The 22532-nt window shown below is 49.9% G+C and overlaps 1 protein-coding gene across 6 annotated transcripts in view; it reads left to right on the plus strand.

Annotated features, from left to right (window-relative positions):
* NAV2 (neuron navigator 2) overlaps positions 1-22532 on the plus strand; it is a 365169-nt gene that overhangs the window by 248835 nt on the left and 93802 nt on the right. For all 6 annotated transcript variants that reach the window (XM_036325651.1, XM_036325652.1, XM_036325653.1 and 3 more), the window contains one exon: positions 3219-3341. In XM_036325651.1, coding sequence (XP_036181544.1) covers positions 3219-3341 — 123 coding nt within the window. The remainder of the gene's footprint in view (positions 1-3218; positions 3342-22532) is intronic.

Consider the following 22532-nt stretch of genomic DNA (forward strand, 5'->3'; position numbering starts at 1 on the left):
TGAATTGTCCTTGAAAGGACATTTGCTCTAGCAAGTCTAGCCTCTGGCAAAGTTACTGCATCTGGGTGTAGGTGGTTTTCTCTGCATGTGCGAGTTGTAGGATGTGTGCATGTAGCCCACCGCTGGACCACGAGTCACTACCTCTGTTGGATGGGTGGGTGGAAGGATGGACAGACAGGTGGACAGACTGACAGGTCATTTACTTTGCCTTGCCATGTGTCTTAGATATCAAGTTTGCTGACATTTAAGAAGGAAAACCTGGTGTCCTTCCAACAAGTTCTTGCTAAACCCCACCCAATGACTATGTTTTGGGGCTTCACTCATTCAACAAAAACAGTATTTAATAGGCACTGAGGATGTGCTAGGCACATGGGATACAGAGTTGAACAAAATAAGAATAGTCCCTGACTTCAAGGAAGTTACTATCTTGTATGGGAGAGGCAAGCATTAAAAAGTAATTACACAAAGAATTAGTTAACTCTAGCTGTCATCACTTTTTTAAAATTAACATATAATTTTATACTATAAAATTCACCATTTAAAGTACAAAATTAAGTGGTATTTGTTTATTTAGGCTTAAACAACAAACATTTATTTCAGACACTATTGGCATCTGGGAAGTTTAAAAATCAAGGTGTCTGAAGATTCGATTCATGGTGAGGGCGCCCTCCTGGCTTGCAGACAGCCATCTTTTTGCTATTTCCTCGGGAGAGAGGGAGAGAGAGATAGAAGGAGAGAGGGGGGAGAGAGAGAGAAACATCGATGTGAGAGAGAAAAGTTGATCAGTTGCCTTCCTTACACACCCGACCAGGGACCAAACCCACAACCCAGGTATGTGCCCTGACTGGGAAGTGAACCGGTGACCATTTGGTGCACAGGATGATGCTCAACCAACTGAGCCATCCAGCTGGGCTCTTATGGCATTTTTAAGAGTGGAAAAACTTTCCTAGAAGCCTCCAGCAGACATGACTTCACTAGCCAAATTTATATCATACAACCCATTTCTAAACTAGTCAGTGGCTAGGCGTATAGAAGGCCTATGATTGGCTTAGACTAGTCAAGATTCATGGCCCTCTCACCCTCCCTGAGAAGAACAAAATTAGGAGGAGAGTGGACTGGGAGGGCAGTTTTGGTGGTTTTTAGTCTATTCACAGAGTGCTGTTTGTCGTTAATATGGAACAGTTGAATGAAAAGCTCAGTCTGTCCTGTTGTGTGGTTGGCACAACCACAAACGATTGGTTTGACTGACTCCTACAGTTTCCATTACGTTGGCGTTGCATTGTCTGTGGTCTTTAATGTCATAACTGGGGGCAAGGGGAGACATCGGAGTTCAATTCAGGCAGGGTGTTGTGGAAGCTGCGCTACGGGAAGTTCTCTGTCCCGTCCTGGGAGTTCCTTCTCGCCCCAGATGGCTCCCTTGAGCACTCTCTTCTCTGCCCCTAACTTGAACTTCCTGGTTCTGGGCAACCCCTGTAGCACCTTATAATTCCGTTTTCTAAGAATATGTCACAAGAACTTCCCAAACACAAATTGAAAACCGTTAGGATCTAACCCAGGGGTGGGCAAACTTTTTGACTCGAGGGCCACAATGGGTTCTTAAACTGGACCGAGGGCCGGAACAAAAGCATGGATGGAGTGTTTGTGTGAACTAATATAAATTCAAAGTAAACATCATTACATAAAAGGGTACGGTCTTTTTTTTTCTTAGTTTTATTCATTTCAAACGGGCCGGATCCGGCCCGCGGGCTGTAGTTTGCCCACGGCTGATCTAACCTGTATATTCTAAAGCTAAAATATTAGATGTTGTGGCCCTAACCCAGGGGTGGGCAAACTTTTTGACTCGAGGGCCACAATGGGTTCTTAAACTGGACCGGAGGGCCGGAACAAAAGCATGGATGGAGTGTTTGTGTGAACTAATATAAATTCAAAGTAAACATCATTACATAAAAGGGTACGGTCTTTTTTTCAATAGTTTTATTCATTTCAAACGGGCCGGATCCGGCCTGCGGGCCGTAGTTTGCCCACGGCTGCCCTAACCAGTTTGGCTCAGTGGATAGAGCGTGGGCCTTTGGGTTCGATTCCTGTCAAGGGCACATACCTTGGTTGCAGGCTCCTCCCCAGCCCAGGCCCTGGTCTGGCATGTGCAGGAGGCAACCAATAGATGTGTTTCTCTCACATTGATGTTACTCTGTCTTTCCCTCTCTCTCCCCCTCTCCCTAAAAATCAATGGAAAGATATCCTCAGGTGAGGATTAACAACAAAATGTGTGTGTGTGTGTGTGTGTGTGTGTGTGTGTGTGTGTGTGTGTGTGTTAGATTCTGTGAGGGAGCCAAGGTAGAGGTGTAAAGCTGCTTCGGACCTGAACCACCTCCTACTGATGACTCAGGAACTGGTCTAGTCTATGGACAGTCATCCATCTATACAGAAAGTCCCAGGGGTCACCCTCCTTCCCTGGACAACACCGATTTCATCAGAAGATAGTGTTATGTCATCACCGTGAGATCTGGAGAGCAGTCCATTAGCATTCGTGTTATTCAGAGAGCTTTGTGACAATCACCTGAAGACATCAGCGTCAAAGGTGAATGCACCATCGTAGATACTTCCAGATGATGAGAACCCTGATGATGTCTTTCCTTTGAAGGTTCCACTGCACATTACAGAGCACTTTCATAGGCCTCATCTCACTAATCCCCACCTTTGCCTTGTGAGGCGGGAAGGCTGTGATATCCCCATCCTTTAAAGGAAAATCCCAGAGAAGTGCTTGCCTGTGATGGCAGAGGTGCCTCTCTTATCCTCTATCCTTTCTTTCCGCCTCTCTCAAAAGCTTGCCTGCATTCTCCAGGGCCCTGTTCTGTACTGTTTCCTATGATGTACTTATGACTTGTCAGTTTCATTCACAGTACTTGGGTAAAAAAATAAAACCTGCTTGTATAATAGCTGACATTAAAAAGAATGTCATGAACACATCTGGCAGTTAATTTTATTCACTAGTTCCCTTCTGCTTTATGGATTCCTATGAGTCTGGGTTAATTAAGCTGAGTTCTATTTTTGCGAGCGAGCTGGTGATCCTTTGGGCTGACTCGTTGGCCGCGTGAGCCCTGGGCTGCCATCAGTGACGGAGCCTCGATGAAGCCTCAGTGCCTTCCCTGCATATGAGCGATGAGACTGTATGAGACTTGCTTTTGACCATACGTTTGCATCTTCCTCTTCTTTTAAAGGTACATGACGGATGGCGGACTTGGCCTCTACACCCGCCGCCTGAACCGGCTCCCGGATGGGATGGCTGTAGTGCGGGAGACCCTGCAAAGAAACACCTCCCTGGGCCTCGGAGACGCTGACAGGTAAGCGGCTCCACTTGGGGTTGGCCAGGCGCAGGGGTCCCTCCACAGCGGCTTGAGAAATGAGGGTGGTGACATCAAGAGCGAATGGGTGCTGCTTCACCCACGTGGAGGTTGGAGGCCCGAAGCCGTGCCTGGGGTGAGCAGCGGGCACAGCAGGAAGGAGAGGCCTGAAGGGTGCTCCAGCTCTGCTCTGTGTCAGATGGTGCTTCTGAGAGCAAGAGCGCAGGGAGTTCAGGCTGGAGTCCTTCGTTGTTGTTTTGACTGTTGCTATGCCTCTTTGTCAGCTCAGCAGGCCCCCAGGATCTGCTTTCCTTCCTCTGTTTGGCAGCTTTCTAGGCATTGCAGCTTGGAACAGAGTCCCTCAGGATGCACAGGTGTGTGTGCAGACGGGAGCTTCGGCCTCGGCTGAGCTGGCCTCGCCGCAGTCTCCCGTTGCCTGGTAATGGGAGGCAAGGCTTAAGTGTTCAGATTTACACACCTGCCCTGAGGTTAGAGCCTGAGCAGTTGAGGTTATAGGGCGTCACCGGTCTTCATTGCTGCTACCGTCAGAGATGAAAAGAGCTTCAGAAAACATTGGAAAAGAGAAAGAGGGACATTTGGCATCCAAGTTTCTAATCCTTACTCTGACGCAAACCTATTCTGTGACCGTGAGCAATTATTAAAGAAGAGGTTTGGGCCGTTGTGATTCCCAAGACCCCTTCGAGGGCTGCTGTGCTGTACCTCTAGATGTCAGCACCTTCAGTGACCTCTCTGTGCCAGGATTTTTCTGGTGTACTTGACCTCTTTCCACACCTGGGCTGGTGAGACATACCGTGGAATTTAGATGTGAGGGGTGCTAACCCCCAGGTGTTGGAAAGCCAAGTATTTGCAGCACAAGCCCAGCTTCTTGTCATTCTCTTAGCAGAGCATACTGTTTGCAAGGGGACTTTGTGGTTCTCTGGCTTCAGAGGACTAGGGCAGCGAACTAAAGAGGCAGACACCGAAGGTACCCCCAGAAAGGGGATCTGCTGAAGGAAAGTCCTCACATTCTCTCGGGAAGGCTGGGAAGCTTCGGCTGATGGAGAGAGCGCTGCATTAGTGTGGGGAATGGAGACCTGGCCTGGGCTCTGCCGCTGACTGGAGTCTGTGCTTCTCAGAGTCTAATCCCACCCCCCCTCCACTCCACCCCCATGAGTCCAGGGTGGTGATTTGTACCAGAGATGACAAAAGGCTTTCCACGCCAATGCCAGCTCGAGTCAGTTGTGTTCCTGTAATTACTTTTTTTTAAAGGAGTGGTTTGGAGATTCCACAGAAAGATGAACCATGGGAGGGTTCTTTCTAAAGGTAAAGCTCTCTAGAAATAAAATCTTTAGAGTAAATATTATCGGCGGGGAAATCAGCTGTTGTGACACTCCCACTGGAGATTTCACAATCTTGCCAAATTATTTTGCTTGTTTGTGTTCTGCTGTAAACATGCAATTGGTTAGTAAATCCATTAGCATGAAGTGCAGGCCTTACAAGGTACGTCTCCCCTTGTAGCAAAAGAAGAATCTGCACTAGGCAGTTTAATTTAATGCTTCATTGCAGGGCTAATGGAATTATCACAGATCACAGCTGAGCTTGGTTCTGCTTTTGGAGTGGAGGGTTTGGGTGGGGGCTGGAAAGATGATAGTGCCTGTTATGTTTTTCTAGTCCAACCTCTATGTGCTGGGACCATGCGGACAGCAGTGTCTTCTGGTTCTCCCCAGATGTGAGACTAAGTGGCTAACTGACCAACTTTTTTAAAGAAAGAACTCAGGTGGCTTTTAAAAAATGGAATTTAGCCCTGACCGGTTTGGCTCAGTGGATAGAGCATCAGCCTGCGGATTCAAGGGTCCCAGGTTCGATTCCGGTCAAGGGCATGTACCTTGGTTGCGGGCACATCCCCAGTGGGGAGTGTGCAGGAGGCAGCTGATCGATGTTTCTCTATCATCGATGTTTCTAACTCTCTATCCCTCTACCTTCCTCTCTGTAAAAAAAAAAAAAAATCAATAAAATATATTTAAAAAAAAAAAAATAAAAAAAATAAAAAATGGAATTTAATAATGCTTAAAAGTTTTCTGTCTCATATAAGTACTGACCTTTAGGCAGTGAGATATTTTGCATTATTCTAGAATAAGTTAAGTTTCTTTACTCTCCAAAATTATTGTGAACAGAATAATGATAAATTATTATTTCATCTTTGGCTCAGTTGAAATGGTGTTAGATTTGTTTCTGCAAAGTTCTTCATGTAAATCTCTTCCCCAAACTGTATTCTAGATGAGTGTCCCCCAACATGGGAGGCTCACATTGGTAGGATAGGAAATAATTGTAGATAGCAGACAGGGAAGTATTCCTTTTTAACAATTACACTTATCACTATGCCCTGGTCGGGTGGCTCAAAGGTTGCAGGTTTGATCCCTGTTGGGAGGCAACCAATCGATGGTTCTCTCCCCCCCCCCCTCTCCCTCTCTCCCTCTCTCCCTCTCCCTCCCTCTCCCTCTCCCTCTCTCCCTCCCTCTCCCTCTTCCTCTCTCCCCCCCTCCCTCTCACTCTTGTGCTCTCTCTCCCTTTTTACCTTTCTCCCTCCTTCCCTCCCTCCCTCTCAAATCAACAAAAAAAAATCTATAATAATAAAAGCATAATATGCTAATTAGACCGGACATCCTTCCGGCCTCTAGTAGTAGAATAAAATCAATGAAAACATATCCTCAGGTGAGGATTAAAAAAAACAAACTTATACCTATCACATCAAACCATGATTTTACAAATATTGCTTAGGGTAAGGATAGTGTGGGCTATTTCATGTGAAATATCAAGGTAGACTATCACAGATGGTGTGCAGATATATTATTCTTTTAAAAGGTCGTATGGAAATGGCCGGCTGCAGATTAGGCAAGCCTATTCTTGTCCCCACAATTGGAAATATATTATTTAAATAATTTAAATTAGACAAGTAGGAAAATGCAGAGAACCCAGCACCTTTCCAGAATCCTTCCCTTTTAACCTGAAACAAGTAGGTCCCAGAGCTGAGAGATTTCCAGGAAGTTCTTTATAAAAAGAGCCCAGTCCTTAAGGATTCGCACACAAGCAACAGATTGCTTCTACAGAGGAAGTAGGAAAAGTACTGGAGGTGAGGCCCAGTTAGACCTGAGCCAAGGGAAGACAAGCATCCGAAGGGCAGGTCACCTCCTGTGGAACAGGAAAACCATTAACCTGAGCCGTGCTGCTCTGCAGAACAGCCTGAAGGGCGCTGACCTACCCCCCTGACCTCAGCTGTTTGCAGTAGGATGTGGCCGGGGTACCTTCAGGGTTATTAAAAGTAACTGATAGCAGTGTGTACCTTCGGAGCCTGGGAGATAGAGACCAGGTCAGCTGTGAGTCTCGATGTCACCAGCGGCTTCTGAGAAACAGCAAAGGAGGAGAGTAAACTCAGAAGGCCCGTCTGCCCTTGATCTCCTGTCACTCCCTCAGGGCTGCCACCCGGGGCTCCACTTTTCACCCGACAGTCATCAGTGGCTACTTCCAGCCAACAAGAGCCAGCAGCTGAGAAGGGAGGATCAAAGGGGACCCATAGAGGTGGGTTATTACACGTCAGGGGCCCCAGATAACAAGCAAAGAGAACTTGGGTGTGTAGGTCTCTGGCCAGGCAGCCTGGCAAGAAGAAGAAATACACCCCAGGAACACCGAGGGGCTGGGATCCCAGACAAGCAAAAGCGTTGTTGGACTCCTGCCAGCTCCTACATGCACCGCTGTCTGTCCCCTCAGCACCCTCAGAAGTTCTTGAACTCCAGCGAGTTGGTACTTTCACAGCTTCAAGCACAGCCTTGGGGAAGTTTCCACTTCCGGTCTCTTCCTTTGTTCTTGCAAGTCATGGCTGTGCTCACGCCCTTTCTGTCATCCCCCTCCTGCTTCCACCTGCAGTGGGCACAGGCAGCTAGACGCTCCCCCTAAATGGCATCCCTGGGTCATGGAACTGTCATTGAGAGCACAAGAAAGCCAGAAACCAGGCTGTCGCATGCGCTGGAGCAGGGGCACTTTGGAATTGCTTGGTACCTTCCTCCTGAACCATGAGAACTCTTACTGAACGCCAGTGGCTTCTATTGACTTTGGATAATGATAAAAATAGCAAAATAACTAGTGCTGCATGGTGAAGCTTCAACCTGAGACCTGAACAAAATGTAAATTGTGCCCTAGCTGGTTTGACTCAGTGGCTAGAGCGTCGACCCACAACTGAAGGTCCCAGGTTCAATTCCGATCCAAGGGCAAGTACCTCAGTTACAGCTCCATCCCAGGTCCTGGTCCGGGTACATGCGGGAGGCAACAAATGGATGTTGCTCTTTCTCTGCCTCTCCCCCTCCCTTCCATTCTCTCTCTCTTCAAAAAAAAAAAAAAAAAAATCCTCCTGTGAGGATTAACAAAAAATAACCAAAAATTTAAAAAATATAAATTGCCCTCCATGATGCCAAGACACCCATGATGCCATGCGGGATGGAGAAACTGTTTTTCCCTCTTGTTACTGGGTTTCCTTGCCCCCAAACCCTGAACGTTCTAGGTGTAGAGACTGTGCTCACAGTAGAAGTCACTGCAGTGCCTTTCTGTTGGCGTGTGGAGCCCTGGCAATGGCACCTAGAGCTGTCCCACTTTCAGCTTGAATTGGGAGTCCCACGGTGTGAGGATGTAACTATGCAGCCTGGTATTTGGCCAGCCTGCCAAGCTGAGCCCTCCTTCCTAGCCAGGACTGTGATTTGTGTGGAACAAGGCGGCCTCCTGGCACCAAGCAGTGCAGCCACAGATTCAGGCCCGACCCACAGAGAGGAGATGAATCCAGGCCAGAGTTCCCGGGCTGCAGGTGGAGCTCACTCCCCTACCAGGTAGTAAGTCCCCAGTCCGGTCATTTCTTAGGCAGAGCCCCTGCTGGGATGTACAGGCGGGACGGAACCTCAGTGGGAATGACCTCTCCCCTCACCTCCCTGCCAAGCCTGTGGTGGGCAGAATAATGACCCACCTCTCCACCCCCCGCCGGATGTCCATGGCTTGGTCTCCAAAACCCGTGGATACACTCTGCTACCTGGCCAGGGGGACACGGGACCACTGTGAGACATGCACGAGGTGAAGGTGGTGAGCCTGTTCTGTAAAGTACTGAATAAAAATAAAACATTCTGATGATTCCTCAGACCTGCAAGTCATCCAGGGCTCCCTGGGCTCGATCCCCTGGCCTCTCTTTTCTTTACAGTCAATTAATTAACAAGCCCTCTTCTTTCCATAACAGCTTAGAGTAACCATATGTAATGAAAGAATAATTGTGTATTAAAGGAAAGCACAAGAACCCGGGGAAGTGTGAGTTAGAATATGACATGTAGAAAAGAGAGGAAATTGAGAATACAGATAAACTAGCCATAGGTGCTACATGGTTGGATATTTGAGCATTGAGCTTCCTACTGACCTAAGTGAAAATGAACTTTGCCTTATTTCCCCCACCCCGTCCTGATCTCTCCCACACTATTTTGTCTTCATCTTTCCTTGCTTGGGTCCTTCCTCTCTCATTCTCCTTGCATTTGCATTTTCTTAGTCCTGCCCTCAAGGGTTATACTCATTTTCTGGGGACAGAGAGATGCCTCTAGCATGGTACCCAGCACCAGTGGTCTCCATTCTGTTTTCTTTCCCCACCTTTTCTCTTTCCCCTCCTGCTTGTATGGAGCAAAGCAGGCGGGAGTGAACGTCCCTTTCATTTAAAGCTCATAAAAGGAACCTTAGAGGCAAATCTCTATTTCCGAGGTAACAGGGTAATAATTACTGCATTGGCCTTTCCCAGGGGCCTCTTTTCTGCTGGAATTGCTGGCTTCCTTTTAAAGTAAGAGCTGCTTCCTGTGGACTGGGTGGGCAGGGGCCACCTGTGCTGAACAGAGGGCCGGTGCTGACAGGAAGCAAACCAGCTGCACCTTCAGCCACAAAGGAATTCTCCCAGGGGCTTGTAAAGAGAAGAGAAAGAACAGTCGGTGGAGTCTCCTTTCTTGTCCATTCAGTGTTTTCACCAAAAAAAAGAAAAGAAAGAAAGCAGTGTAGTGGCCCCACGAGGATCAGGAGCGTCCACTTCCTAATGTTGCCCAACTTGATAACTTTGTTCCAGGTTACACTCTAGAGCAGTGGTTCTCAACCTTCCTAATGCCGCGACCCTTTAATACAGTTCCTCATGTTGTGGTGACCCCCAACCATAAGATTATTTTCGTTGCTACTTCATAACTGCCGTTTTGCTACTGTTATGAATTGTAATGTAAATATCTGATATGCAGGATGTATTTAGGCGACCCCTGTAAAAGGGTCGTTCGACCCCCCAAAGGGATCGCGACCCACAGGTTGAGAACCGCTGCTCTAGAGGCACAGCTGAGGCAGCAGGTCCCTAACCCAGTTATTTTTTTTTTTTTGGCAGAGCCCCTGCTGGGATACGCAGAGGAGAGAGGGGGGTGGTTAGTTGGGGGGCAGGGAGCACAGCCACTCCCCCAACTCTCCAAAGTACATTTTCCAAAAAATGTAGCCTTTTCAATAATTATTTCAAAGTAATCTGTAGACTTGGTGGCTGTTCAAAGTATGGGTGAGAAGATGTCTAGCAGTATGAAAGCAAGAATGAGAGGTCAAAGAAGAAAGCCAAAATGGGGTGCTTATCTCCCAGCAACCCGAACCATAGGTTCCCAAACCCAAGTCAGACTCTGACTGCACCTGTGCCCTGCAACAGAAAAGAACATCATGTTTTTTAATCCAGGTACCTGGGCAAGTCTTTGCTTCAGTCAGGGTAGAATACGTTGTGCTGTGTAACAAACATTCCAAAAAAACACCACCATGAATGGCCACTGCAGACCAGTAGAAGGCTGTGTTGTATGTTCATCATTTTCACTCTAAGACCCAGGTGTCAGAGGGACTTCTGTTTAAAGCATTGACAATCCCCATGGCAAAGAGAAAGGGAGAATGGTCAGCCACATACTCTCTCCTAAAGCTCCTGCTGGAATAGCCCCTGTAACTTCCACCTGCTTGTCATTGGCCAAAGGAAGTCCCATGGCTACACTTAAATTCAAAGCTGAAGAGAAGTACAATTCTACCATATGCCCGTATGGTATGACAGCAGAAAATATATGAATTGCATTACTGACTATCATTTTATGACATACTTAATGCCAAGCCCCCATTATTTAGCCAACTCTGTATCATGTAATTTATTACATATTTCCTATGTACCTCTCGGATGCCAGGAGCTGTGCCACCCAATCTGACTGATGGGCTCTAGTAGCTCCTCTGGGGGGAGAGTGAGCAGATAGTGACTGAATAGGTTAAGGAATTTTTAAACAGTCCTATGGGTCAGTTTTATTTCAACATTTGGACTGAGATTTGATATGTGACAGAAATAGAAAATGCCGATATTTACTGAGCACCTACTATGCGTAGGCTCTGGGGATCCAAAGATGAATAGGAAGTAGTCCCTGCTCCCTGCTCTCAAGAAACTTGAAGTCAAATAGAGGGGAGAGAAGCCCTAAATAAGCCCTCACAACTCGAGGTGCCAGCTCTCCGGAGACTTTCACCGGTGCCCTGAGAGCCGGAAGGACGGGGAGTACCCCTGGGGGCTAACTGCAGCCCTACATTGGGAACCTGTTGTCATAATAAAACGCAGGCGGTTTCCTTTCCTGTCGGTGATGATTTGAAAGATCCTTTGGAAACATTACCCAAGTGTCCAAATAGGCCCGCTTATCTCATCATCCCTTTGGGATTTTCTTTTGTTTCCTTTAATATCCTTTGTCAGTTCTGAAGAGCAGCCTAGCCCGGATTTCTGTTGCTGAAATGTAAGAGCTGATTGAAATGAGCCCGGTGTGTAAGGCGGCCCTCACACGGGCCTGTGGAGAGGTGTCCTGGTTACAGTGTAACCTTTAGAAGATTGTCCTACTGCACAGCTATGCCAGCCGGAGTTTCTGTTCAAGGTCACGGCGCCTGGGAGAGTGTTTTCCCAAGGCAGCCTCTCCCAAGGCAGTCCGGTGGGAAGCTGAGGATGCAAGGCGGCGGGAGAGGCCTTCAGAATCATCAGGGGCAGCCCTCTCACTTTGCCAATGAGGACATCGAGGCCCAGGGAGATAGCTAGTGGCCCAGGGACCACTCGCTGTCCTCCAGGCTTCGGGGAGCAAGGTCATCGCAGTGTTTGGAAAGCATGAAGCCCAGTAGCTTGCATAAGAGCACACGTGATCTCTTTGGTGATTATTATGAATGCAGCCCATGTAATAAGGGAGGCAGTGCTCTGGGACCCAAGAGACCTTGTCCTAGATCTGGCTCTGCCCCATCGAACATCTTGGTCTCGATGTCCCCCCTCCCCTCGTTTCTTCATCTGTGGGGTCAGACCAGCTGATCCTAAGGTCCCTGAGTTCTGGTGAGTCAGTGGTCTTGTCTGACACTGGAGGGCAGAGTAAACAGAGTGGCTCACAAGTGTAGCTCATCCATGCAGGGCAGGGACCCCAGGAACTTTTTGCCTCTGATATGTGCAGTGACAGGTGGCACCCTGTGCTGGTTCTGTCAGGAGTGGTGTTCTCACCCAAGACCTCTGGTGTGTGCAGACCCAGACCAAGGGCCCCCACTACTGCGCGTGGCAGACCTCTCTGAGACGTGGGTGTCCATCCTTGTTGCACCTCGGAGCTAAGCCTGCTCTCAGCCTCACTGCCCCCAGAGGAGGGCGAGAGAGGAGGGTGCTGGGGCAGGGGCTGAGAATGCCCAGAGCTGTAGGACCAGATGAAATCTTCCAAAAGGGGGAGTCCCAGGCGGACAGAGCCGGGGATGAGAGTGCGGGGCCGGGACCCTCCGATGCCTGGTAGGAGGTCTTCCTTCATTCACTGCAGAGGCTCTTGCTCTAACTTGGAGCGTCACCATAACTATACTAGGAGTGGAAGCTCGTGCAGTTGTGGTCTCATTTGCATCAAGATAAAATTCCAAGTGACTGATAAGCAGTGAATTGCATTTATTCGGGTGGGTGTTTTGACTCAGGATTTAATTGGACTTGGATATACATCGCTTCTTAAATCAGTACAGCCTGTCCCGGGACAGGGCGGTCAGCCTGGGGACTGGGCAGCGATGGGGGGCTTGGAGGGACTTCCCTGTCCTGCGATTTTTCATGCAGTTGGCAACACCAGACTTCTGCACCACAAAACAGCACTTGGGTTTATACAAGGAAACCATGAGTGATATGTATAAAGAAACAGACTCTGAAAGGTGACATCCCTTCCCCAAAGCCTCCGTGTGAAGTTAGGATTTGAATTTGCCTCTCTCTGGACACAGCCTTTGCCCTCCACCATTGCTCTTGCCTTCCTTGTCTTCAGGGCTCGGTGGGTGCCATCCTTCTAGATGGGAACCTCTCTTACACAGGCGATGGCATCAGGACCACTGACCCGTAAGACCCCTCTTCTCAGGTCTGACTCCCCAGGCTCCGGCTCCAGCCAGGCCCTGCAGCCAGGCCCTGCGTTGTTGAGGGAACCCTGACTTAGGAGAAGAGTAGGGAAGCTTGAAGCAAGGAGTGTCATGTTTTTCTCTTAAGAATATTTAACTACTTCAGTGCCACAGCCTTCAGGAAAGGCTAGGAGTTGCCTTTGTCACACTGATCACACCTGGTGACCTGCAGGCTCCCCCTCCAGCCCCCTTCCCCCGGGGAGTGAGGCGTGGCCTCCCTGGTGGCCCCTGGCATTTCTCTGTCTCTGTACCATCCCAGAGGAGGCGGCTTTAGGAGGCGGCTTTGTCTGCTGGGCTGCTGCCCGTTGTTTCTCCTTGTCTGTCTGCTGTGCGCTTTGATTTATCTTCCTCATTACCCCAAGGTGCTCAGTCCTGTGAAATTGCCTGAAGTGAGATCTGAAGGGAGACTGATGTTCTGAAGGATGGTGCAAGACTGTGTGGGAGAGATTAAACGGGGCCTGAGGGAAATGAGGTGGTTGCATGGCTCCAGGACTTCTATCCCTGCCTCTCCCGTTAGCTTGCCCTGAGTTTGGGGGAGAGGGACGCACAGCCCTCCGGTTTCCCCAGTGGCAAAATGAGACTTAAACAGCATCCTCCCTGGCTGCTGCTTTGGGGTGTCGGGAGGTGGATGTGGGGAAGGCCTGGAGAGATGGGCTGCAGAACCACAGGGCATCTGGGTTGGGGTTGGAGTCGGTCACGGCACCTTTTACGGGGGCACGGGTGGACTCAAGAAGGGGAGTGTGGGAGCACATTGGGTGCTGTCTGGTCAGCCAGAGCTGGCTTTGCTGGCCGAGCACTCTGTGGGGAGATGAAGGTGGATCTTCAGCTTTGCCCTGCCTTGTGCTGCCGGGGATCCATGTTTTCTTATCGTGTGGGAGCAACTCCTGAGGGCCCTGGGTGCACCAGAGATGCGGTTGCTTGGGAGGCTGCCGGCAGTCCTCCCGGACTCTGGGCAGTTTGCCATCTGGGGTCCCAGTCTGAGACTCACTCATCGTCAGCAACAACAGTTCTGACTTCGTGAGCACCTGCTGTGTCCCAGGGATTCTCCTGGATGCTCTGCATATTGGCTTTAACCTCCCAGAGGACTCTGCCAGGCAGGAGCCCTGGGTCAGGGAGTCCACATTGCTTGCTGGGGGCACAGGCAGTGAGTGGCAGAGCTCCAGTTTCAACCAGGTCTGTCTGACTCCAGAGCCAGCATTCTCTCCAGGACACGTGCTGCCTGTCTCCTAAAGGGCAGGTAAGTCCTGGTGAATAGTCCACGGATCTAGCTCTCTCTAGGAACAAGCAGGAATAACCTCCTGGCTCTCCTTATCTGAGTGACGCCCACTCACGCTCCAGGACAGGCCCCTGCCCTGCCTTTTCTGGGAAGCCTCCCTGCCCTGCTCCCTCCGCCCCTACCCCAGACTGGGTCCTGGGGGCGGGGGGCCTCTCATCCCTCCAGGGTTTCCCTTTAACTTCTGCTTTGTTCTCTGGTTGCATTTTTATTGTTGTTGTTAATCCTTACGCAAGGGTATTTTTCCATTGATTTTTAGAGAGTGGAAGGGAGGGGGAGAGACAGAGAGAAACATCAATGTAAGAGAGACACATAGATTGGTTGTCTCCCACATGTGCCCCGACCAAGGCTGAGGATTGAGCCTGCAACTGAGGTATGTGCCCTTGACCAGAATCAAACCCAGTACCCGTCGGTCAGTCCGAAGGCCCACGCTCTGTCCACTGAGCCAGACCAGCTATAGCTGATAGCATAATAATTTATTATTATTATTATTATTATTATCCTAAGAATGTTTAATGAGACATACTGGATATTTAGGTTTCTTCTCCTTTTCCAGTCCATTAGGAAGTCTCGGGCATAGTCCTTCGAATGCTCTCTCCAGTCTCTTCCCTTCTTGCTCTCTCACCTGCCATCATGGGGCCCAGGCCGCGCTGTCTCTCATTGAGATCCCACTGTGGCCTCCTGACTGGGCCCACGGTCCCCTCCGTGGCATTGTGTGTACATTCTCCGCCCGGCAGCCCCTGTGATCTTCTCCCCTCGTGTATCTGATCCCCTGCCCCCTGCCTAACCCTTCACCCCAGTGGATTCCCACTATTCATAGACTGAAATGCAGACTCCTTGCCATGGCCTCCAAGGCCGGGCATGTCCTAATCCCTATCCACCCCGACTCATGCTTCCCTTCAGTCCTTTGAACCTGCCAGACCCTGTCTCCCTTCGGAACCATTTTCCCCAAAAAGGTAGTGGGCTGGGTCAAACCATTCAGTCTCCCACAGGAAACTCCTTCGCTATTCCGCCTGCCAGGGATGTTCTTCCCACCCCTCCTCCTTCGGGTCTCAATTCAAACATCTGCCACTGCTCAGAGCCGGCTTCCCTGACCACTCTGACTAACGAAGTTCTCCCCGTGGTGTCTTTTAGAGCATTTAGTCTGTTTATTTCACATCCTTGTTTGCATTTGTGTTTATTTTTTATTTTATTTTTTTTTGTTATATCTCCCCACTGGACTATCAGTATCAGTAAAACAGGTGAACCTCCTTTCTAGACTGTGCCTGGCTTTGAGGGGTGCGCACTACATACACCATGAATGAGGAATGACTGTCCCGCTCTGCAATGCAGGCCCCAACCAACCAGAGAAGGGCACTTAGCGATCAGAACAGCACACTGACCAATCAGAATGGGGCGTCTGTGGCAATAAACAACTCCTATGGCTGACACAGACCAACCCTGGTGCCGTGGTTTATGGTGAACCATCGCACTCAGTCCTCATAAAGTCCTCAAAGTAAGTTAACTGTGACCCCAGCCTGCCTTCAGATATGGGATTGTCGGTATCCAGGAGCTTTTCCTGTGGGAGACTGAATGGTTTGACCCAGCCCACTACCTTTTGGGGGGAAATTATTTCAAATCTCTGACCCCCACACTGTCCCCATGTCTTCATCTGTAACGTAAAAATGAGCCCACTTCATAGAGCTGCTGTGACAGTGAATGAGGACAGTGTAGGGACCCTGTTAGCTCAGTGCCTGGGCCCCCTGAATACCCTGTTAGTGGCAGCAAGTTTTATTTGTGAGGCGTTAGAATGCTGGTTGCAGATGGGAAGGGAGGCCTGGGGAGCCTGGATGTAAGGCTGGGTCCTTTCAGCCCAGGTCAGGCGCTGTGGCCACTTCCTGCATCGTTTCCATGCCTCAAGGTACCCTTCTCTTTGTGATTCTGCTTTGGGGGGGGGGGGGGGGTCTCATTAGCTCTTGTAGCTCTCCTTCTCCAGTTCCTGGGGAACTCTGGTGGGAGAAGAAGTAGAAAATATCATTCAAGTCCTGAGACCCCAGTGAGTAACTGGCAAAAGCTGGGATAGTCAACACAGTCCGCGTCTTGGCAGGAGGTCCCACTCTTTGGAATTGGCCGGCTAACCTCCTGTAACAGCCTCAGAGGTGCAAACCTGTTAAAATCCCCCGCAGAGGTCCTGAAAAGGGACTTGAAAGGGTTTATGACCCTGTGGATTCGTATGTCTCTCTGAGCCAGGCTATAATTTCAGCTCTGCTTTTGGAAGTCAAGATCAGAGGCATAATTGGAGGGGGCCGCAGAGCGTGCACTGATTATGTTTCATGCTTTGGGATGAAGAAGCTGCCGTGGGAGGGCCTGGGGTACTGACCTTGCAGGGGTTGTGCCGGGGTGCGGAGGGGTGCACAGAGGGGAGTAAAGCAGGGTGTCTAGCTAGGACAATTAAATGGCCTTGCCTCGCACTTTAAACAAAGGGCTGTGCTCTTAATGATCTGGAATAAAGGGCTAGAGAGCAAAGCCGAAGCTGGTAGAGCTAATGTGGGCCCTGGCCTTGAATGTCCCTGCAGGAAGTCTGCAGGGGAACCCTGGGTCCACAGGCAGCACTTGTCATGCTAATGACCCAGCCACTCTGGTGACCAGGAGGTCAGTCCCCCCTTACAGATTTGAGCTCCCCTGGAGCCCAGAGCTGTTCCTTTCTCTCTCCATCCATCTGCTTCACGGCCCATGATCCTGGCACTGGTCCCCTGCTCTCGCTGCCACTCTCCTGTTGCTCCCCCCACATGTCATCTCCAGCACAGCCACAGTGACCCTCCCCAAATATCGCTCCGACCCTGGGCATCGCTTTCCTGCTTAAAATCCTGTGACCCCAGTCAGAGGCAGGATAAAGTGCAAACCTCTGGCGTCGCCTGCCCAGCCTTGGCCCCTGCTGCCACACCAGCCCCACCTTCCTCTTCATAAGCCACAGCACCTAACTCGTCTCAGTCTCCCGCACGTGCTGCCGTGTTCCGGGTCTGCTTGCTTTACCCGTGGGATGCCCGCCCCTGGCCTTGTTTTGCGAGGCCAACACACACCGCCCAGCATTCAGCTCCAATGCCACCTTGCTAGGCATCTCAGTAAGTTTCCTTCCTTGGAGCCCCAGAAGGACCTTGTGCAAGCCTTTATTTTAACTCCTAACAAAACCGTGACTCTTTTCTCTATGTTAAGTTGAAGGCAGGGATTATCTTATTTATCAATGAGCAGTTAAGACTTGTTGAGCTAAACTTCAGTTTTAGTTATGTTTCCCCAGGCAAGGCCTTGGATTTCTCACTGTGAACACTGGTTTTTCTCACTCTCAGCACTGGTTCCACCCTTAGCAGGGTAGCTCTTCAATAAAGATAAGAGGCAGGCCTGCCTGAGGTGACCTGTGGTTCGGCATAGCACCCATGGGGGACTTGTGGGTACTGTGGTTGTGCTCGGGGGACCTAGGGACCTGGAGTAGAGCCTTCTTCATAGACACTGGTGTCCTCACCAGGTCACGAGTAGCTGAGGGAAAGGGCAGTGCAGGCCGGGATATCAGTGCCCTGGGTCCAGAGGTCAGAGAGTCTGGCGCAGGGTAGTCTGGGAAGGATTCCTGAAGGAGGGCACTGTCCATGGATCTTGGAAAACAAGTGGGATTTCAGTGGTGAGGAGAATGTGTAGCCCGGGTTTGGCAGGGAGGGAAGGAGGAAAGCGGGGGCCAGATGGGGGTGTTCTCTGAAGGCCCAGGGTGTGTTTTCCAGGCTGGCAGATGTTTCACTCTGATACTTAACACCTCACCCTTAGGAAGTCACCGGCTCCTGGCTCCCAGCCACGTCAGGGGTCACCCCTTTGTCCTTGGAGAAAAACCTTCTGAAAACAGACTCTGATAGACTGAGGCAAATAGCTGACTTATTTGTCGATGCACTGGGCTCATGGTATTAGAACAGGCCACCTCCTAATGATTAAACACTACACAAACACCCAGGGGCCCGGGTGTCCCCATAGATGGGCTGTAAACTGGAGGGCAGCTGGGAGGAAGTGAGCTGGGAAATGCCTTCTGCCCTAAGCAACCAGCCCTCCAGTAGACGCCAAGAGAGCAGGCCCAGATGTTGACTGCCACTGGGAGAAAGGGTTCTGAGGTCACCCAGAGTGGACAAGGACAAGCCCTGGCCTCCCTGTGCCCCGTGCTCTCGTGTGCTGTGCATCCGTCCACACCATCCATCACCCGGTGAGGTTAGTATCACAGCTGGGGGAACAGCTGGTCATTGATGGGACTAGATTCAAACGAGACCCGTATTGATGTTTCATATCACATGATGCCCACCTGTGAGGGGAAACTCGCACCTCCCCCTCATGTTGGATGATGCGGCTGCCAGAAAGCAGCTGGATCGTTTGTCCGGAGTCACACAGCAAGCAGGACTAGAACCCAGCTCCTCTGGCCCCCGCTCAAGCCCTCTCCATATTCTTAAATGACTCTATTCCTCCCTAGTGACACACGGGGCCACGTGTGGGACATGGCCTATCCTGTTCTACCTGAACCGCTGCCCTCCCTCTCTGCGGTAGCTCCACGTGAGTCCAACTGGTAAAAGAATCACACCTGTTTCTGCCTGTGCCTCACCCCCACCTGCCCGCACACGCTCCTCCTAGTGGAGGGATGCGCCAGGGCTGTGGTGGGAAGCGGCTCCGCACTCGCCTCCGAGGGCCAGGGAGGCGATCAGAGCCCTCGCTTGTCACCAACCATCTTGAATGATTAGGATCCACTGCTTCCATTCTTCAGTGAGAAAAACAACCGTTCAATTCATTGGATTTGGGCTTTCTAGCTTCTGGTTTTGTCCTATTGTTAATAACATCTAATAGCTACTAGAAGGCATGCAGGGCCCGTGGGGAGTCGGGAGAACTTGCAGAGAAGACATCTACAATTCTCCCCGGTCATGGTAAGCCTCTAGCCCTCCTCGCTGGCAGGCCCCCCCGGACCCTGAAAAGTGGTTCTCAAACCCCAGGGCTCTTTGAGCTGCAGGGAGGGAGCCCCATCCAGAAGCTCCCCTGGAACTCCCAGAAACAGCTGTCACTACATCCTCCTGCAAAGCACCTGAAAGGCTGCATTTGTTCTTTTTTTAAAAATATATTTTATTGATTTTTTACAGAAAGGAAGGGAGAGGGACAGAGAGTTAGAAACATCGATGAGAGAGAAACATCGATCAGCTGCCTCCTGCACACCCTCTACTGGGGATGTGCCCACAACCAAGGTACATGCCCTTGACCGGAATCGAACCTGGAACCGTTGAGTCCGCAGGCCGACACTCTATCCACTGAGCCAAACCGGTTAGGCTGCATTTGTTCTTTTTAGGTGCCCAAGCATGAGCCTGCCCAGCTAATGTGTTCTTAGGAGGAACCTTGAGTTTCAGAATCCATGTTTCAGTGTCACCTAAGCATTCTCTGTGCTTCAGTTTCCCTCCTGTGACTCACACACGTAAAGCCCTGGCCTTTCCTCCCATGAAGCTTGCTGCACACCCTCCCCCGCCCCTCCACCCCACCCCAGCCTGGCAGCACCGTGGCCAGGGCTCTCCGGCTGCCATCGAGGAAATGACCACCCGCGCTAATGGAACATAAAACAATGGGCTCAAACGCTGGGTGTTTTGATGTTCTGATCAGGTTACAGTTAATTCTTTCAGAACCTCCTTCCAAGAGTGGCTCCCTCTTGCTGTTCTCATAAATCCCCTCTCCCTGCCACTGCCTCCGTGTAACTTAAGGTGGTGCCGTAACAAGATAGCATCTAAATCCACTAGGTTGCCTTTCAAATTATGGGCATTAGCCCCCATCCTGGCCTGCACTGGCCATGGCTTCTGTTCTGGATGCCACCAGATGGGCTTTAGGCAGTCGGGGTTTCTCATCTGCCTTTCTTTTCTCTCATGCTTTTTTTTTTATCCTCTAGAATTCTCCCCGGTCATGGTGAGCCTAGGTGTCCAATGGTGTGTTTTGACTGACGCTCTAAGCACTGAGACAAATCAGCCAGGGCTTTCTCATGCTCCTTTTGCTGTAAGACCTTAAACCCGAGGCACTGTGATGCGGTGGTGAAGAGCCGAGGCTGTGGATTACCCTCTTACCTAAATAATCCGGGAGAGCCAGATCACAGCTCAGCCACTTACCAACCAAATAAATGGCCCAGAGTAAGGAAATGCAGATAATAAGAGGCCCTGCCCGGTGGAGTCGGTGTGAGGCCCACCTGTGGTAATCCCCATAAATGATAGCTGTTATTCGGAAGGAAGAATCCACTCCCAGGCAGGGCAGGAACCGATGTGCTTCTGGTTCATTCTCTCTAGACCCTGAGCTCTCTGACAACAGAGACCCTCTGTCTGCCTTAACACTTTCACAGCCAGGACCTGGGGAGGAACTGTCATCCTGGAAGCCCAGTAAATATTTGGGAATGATTTCCGTCTCAAGTGGCTTGCTTCTTTTTACTCGCTCTGTAACAACAGAACGAGGGGGAAGGATTCCCACCCGGAGCGGCAGGTTTTCAATAGGGAGAGGAGCACGGAAAGCACATCCTGTGTGCCCAGCAGTGGGCTCAGCGCTCCAAGGATTTCGCCTCAGTCCATCCTGACAAACTCCTGTAAATGGAGTCAGTGTGAGCTTTATGTTTCACATCAGGGACCTAAAGTGAGGCTCGGAGAAGTGCACTTGCCGGAGGTGAGACAGCTGGAGGAGCTGATGTAATAATACTAACATCTATCAGGGGTCCTCAAACTTTTTAAACAGGGAGCCAGTTCACTGTCCCTCAGACCGTTGGAGGGCCGGACTATAGTTTAAAAAAAAAAACTATGAACAAATTCCTATGCACACTGCACATATCTTATTTTGAAGTAAAAAAACAAAACAGGAGCAAATACAATATTTGTATTTGCATGTGGCCCGTGGGCCATAGTTTGAGGACCCCTGATCTATGTAGTACTTACTATGACCAGGCACTGTATCAAAATGTACTCATTTAATCCTCATGACAACCCAGCCAGGCATCCTCATTTTACAGCTGAGGGGTTTGAGCTACAAAAACCTAAAAGAATTTGCACGTGTTTGGAGGTGCCTCTGAGACTAGAACCCTGGTCTCCAAAGAGCATTTACTTTTTGTCTCACAGGAAGCGTTGGTAAGGTCTCTGTAGGAGCAGGCTTTCTGAAACAGAGGAACTAGGTTATTCAGTGACATGCTGGCACATCCTTTCCTAGAAGTCTTTAAAATCAGACTCGCACCCTAGCTGGTTTGGCTCAGTGGATAGAGCATCAACCTGTGTACTGAAAGGTACCAAATTCGATTCCTGTCAAGGGCACATGCCTGGGGTGTGGACTCAATCCTCGGGAGGGGGCATGCAGGAGGCAACTGATCAATGATTCTCTTTCATCATTGATGTTTCTGTCCCTCTCTCTTCCTCTCCTTTCCTCTCTAAAGTCAATAGAAAAATACATTTAAATAAATAAATAAATAAATAAATAAATAAATAAATAAATAAATAAATAAATAACTGAGACCCGCTGCCCATATGCCCAGGATGTGGAAGTTTTCCTGGAGGGGTAGGGCCACGATGAGAGTGCCTGTGAGCCCCTTGGCACCCGGCCTCATCTCTCCGCATTGGCCGGGTGAGTGGTATTGTTTGCACCAAGGAAACTGATCTGCCCTTCTCTGCAGTGACATGACAGCTCAGAAAAGGCCCTCCGCGTCTAAATTTAGCCAGCAGAGTGTATTCACGGTCACCAGGAGGAGATAGGTGTGACAGGTTGGCTGGACGACAAAAGCCAGTCCTTGGGGAAATCAGTTCTCCTTTGAAAGGTAAGTCACATTTGGTTCTTATCTACATCGGGCTTGGTGTGTGAGCCCGCTGATCAGCAGCTGTAACAGGTGCCTGGAGTGGTGGCCACCAGGGTGCTGGGGCTACTGCTGTGATGGTCTTCCAAGATCAGCCTGGGCCAGAGCAACTGTCTGCCACACCCGCCCCTCACCTTGGACCCTTTGTTTTACTCTGCTGTTCAGACTTTGTCAAAATATTTCGTGTCTGCAGCATGGGGAGAGAACATCACTATGCTTTACCGCTCTGCCGGTCTTGTGGGATGGTCAGGGGAGACAAGGGAACAGCACAGGAGTTTCGGAACTCGCGACCTGTGTATTGTAAGCTTAAGTCGGTCGGTCTGCTTTTCCATTACTAGGCCTCCTTATTTATTTTTCTCATATTTATTCATTAGTTACTGTGGGTTTGCAGTTAACAAGGTGCTGAGGATACAGTGATGAGCAAGACAGATGTGGTCTCTGCTGTCAGTGTGCTCACATCACAGTGGGGACGATACACATGAAACCAATCGACCAAAACTAATAGATTATTACAAAGTATAGGCCTCCTTCTTTACATTTACATTGACATTCTCTGTTTTCTCTCACAGTGAGTTTTTATTTCCACTAAAATATGTGTGTGTGTGTATCT

The sequence above is a fragment of the Myotis myotis genome, unplaced genomic scaffold (genome assembly GCF_014108235.1).
Source record: "Myotis myotis isolate mMyoMyo1 unplaced genomic scaffold, mMyoMyo1.p scaffold_m19_p_10, whole genome shotgun sequence".
Classification (NCBI taxonomy): Eukaryota; Metazoa; Chordata; class Mammalia; order Chiroptera; family Vespertilionidae; genus Myotis; species Myotis myotis.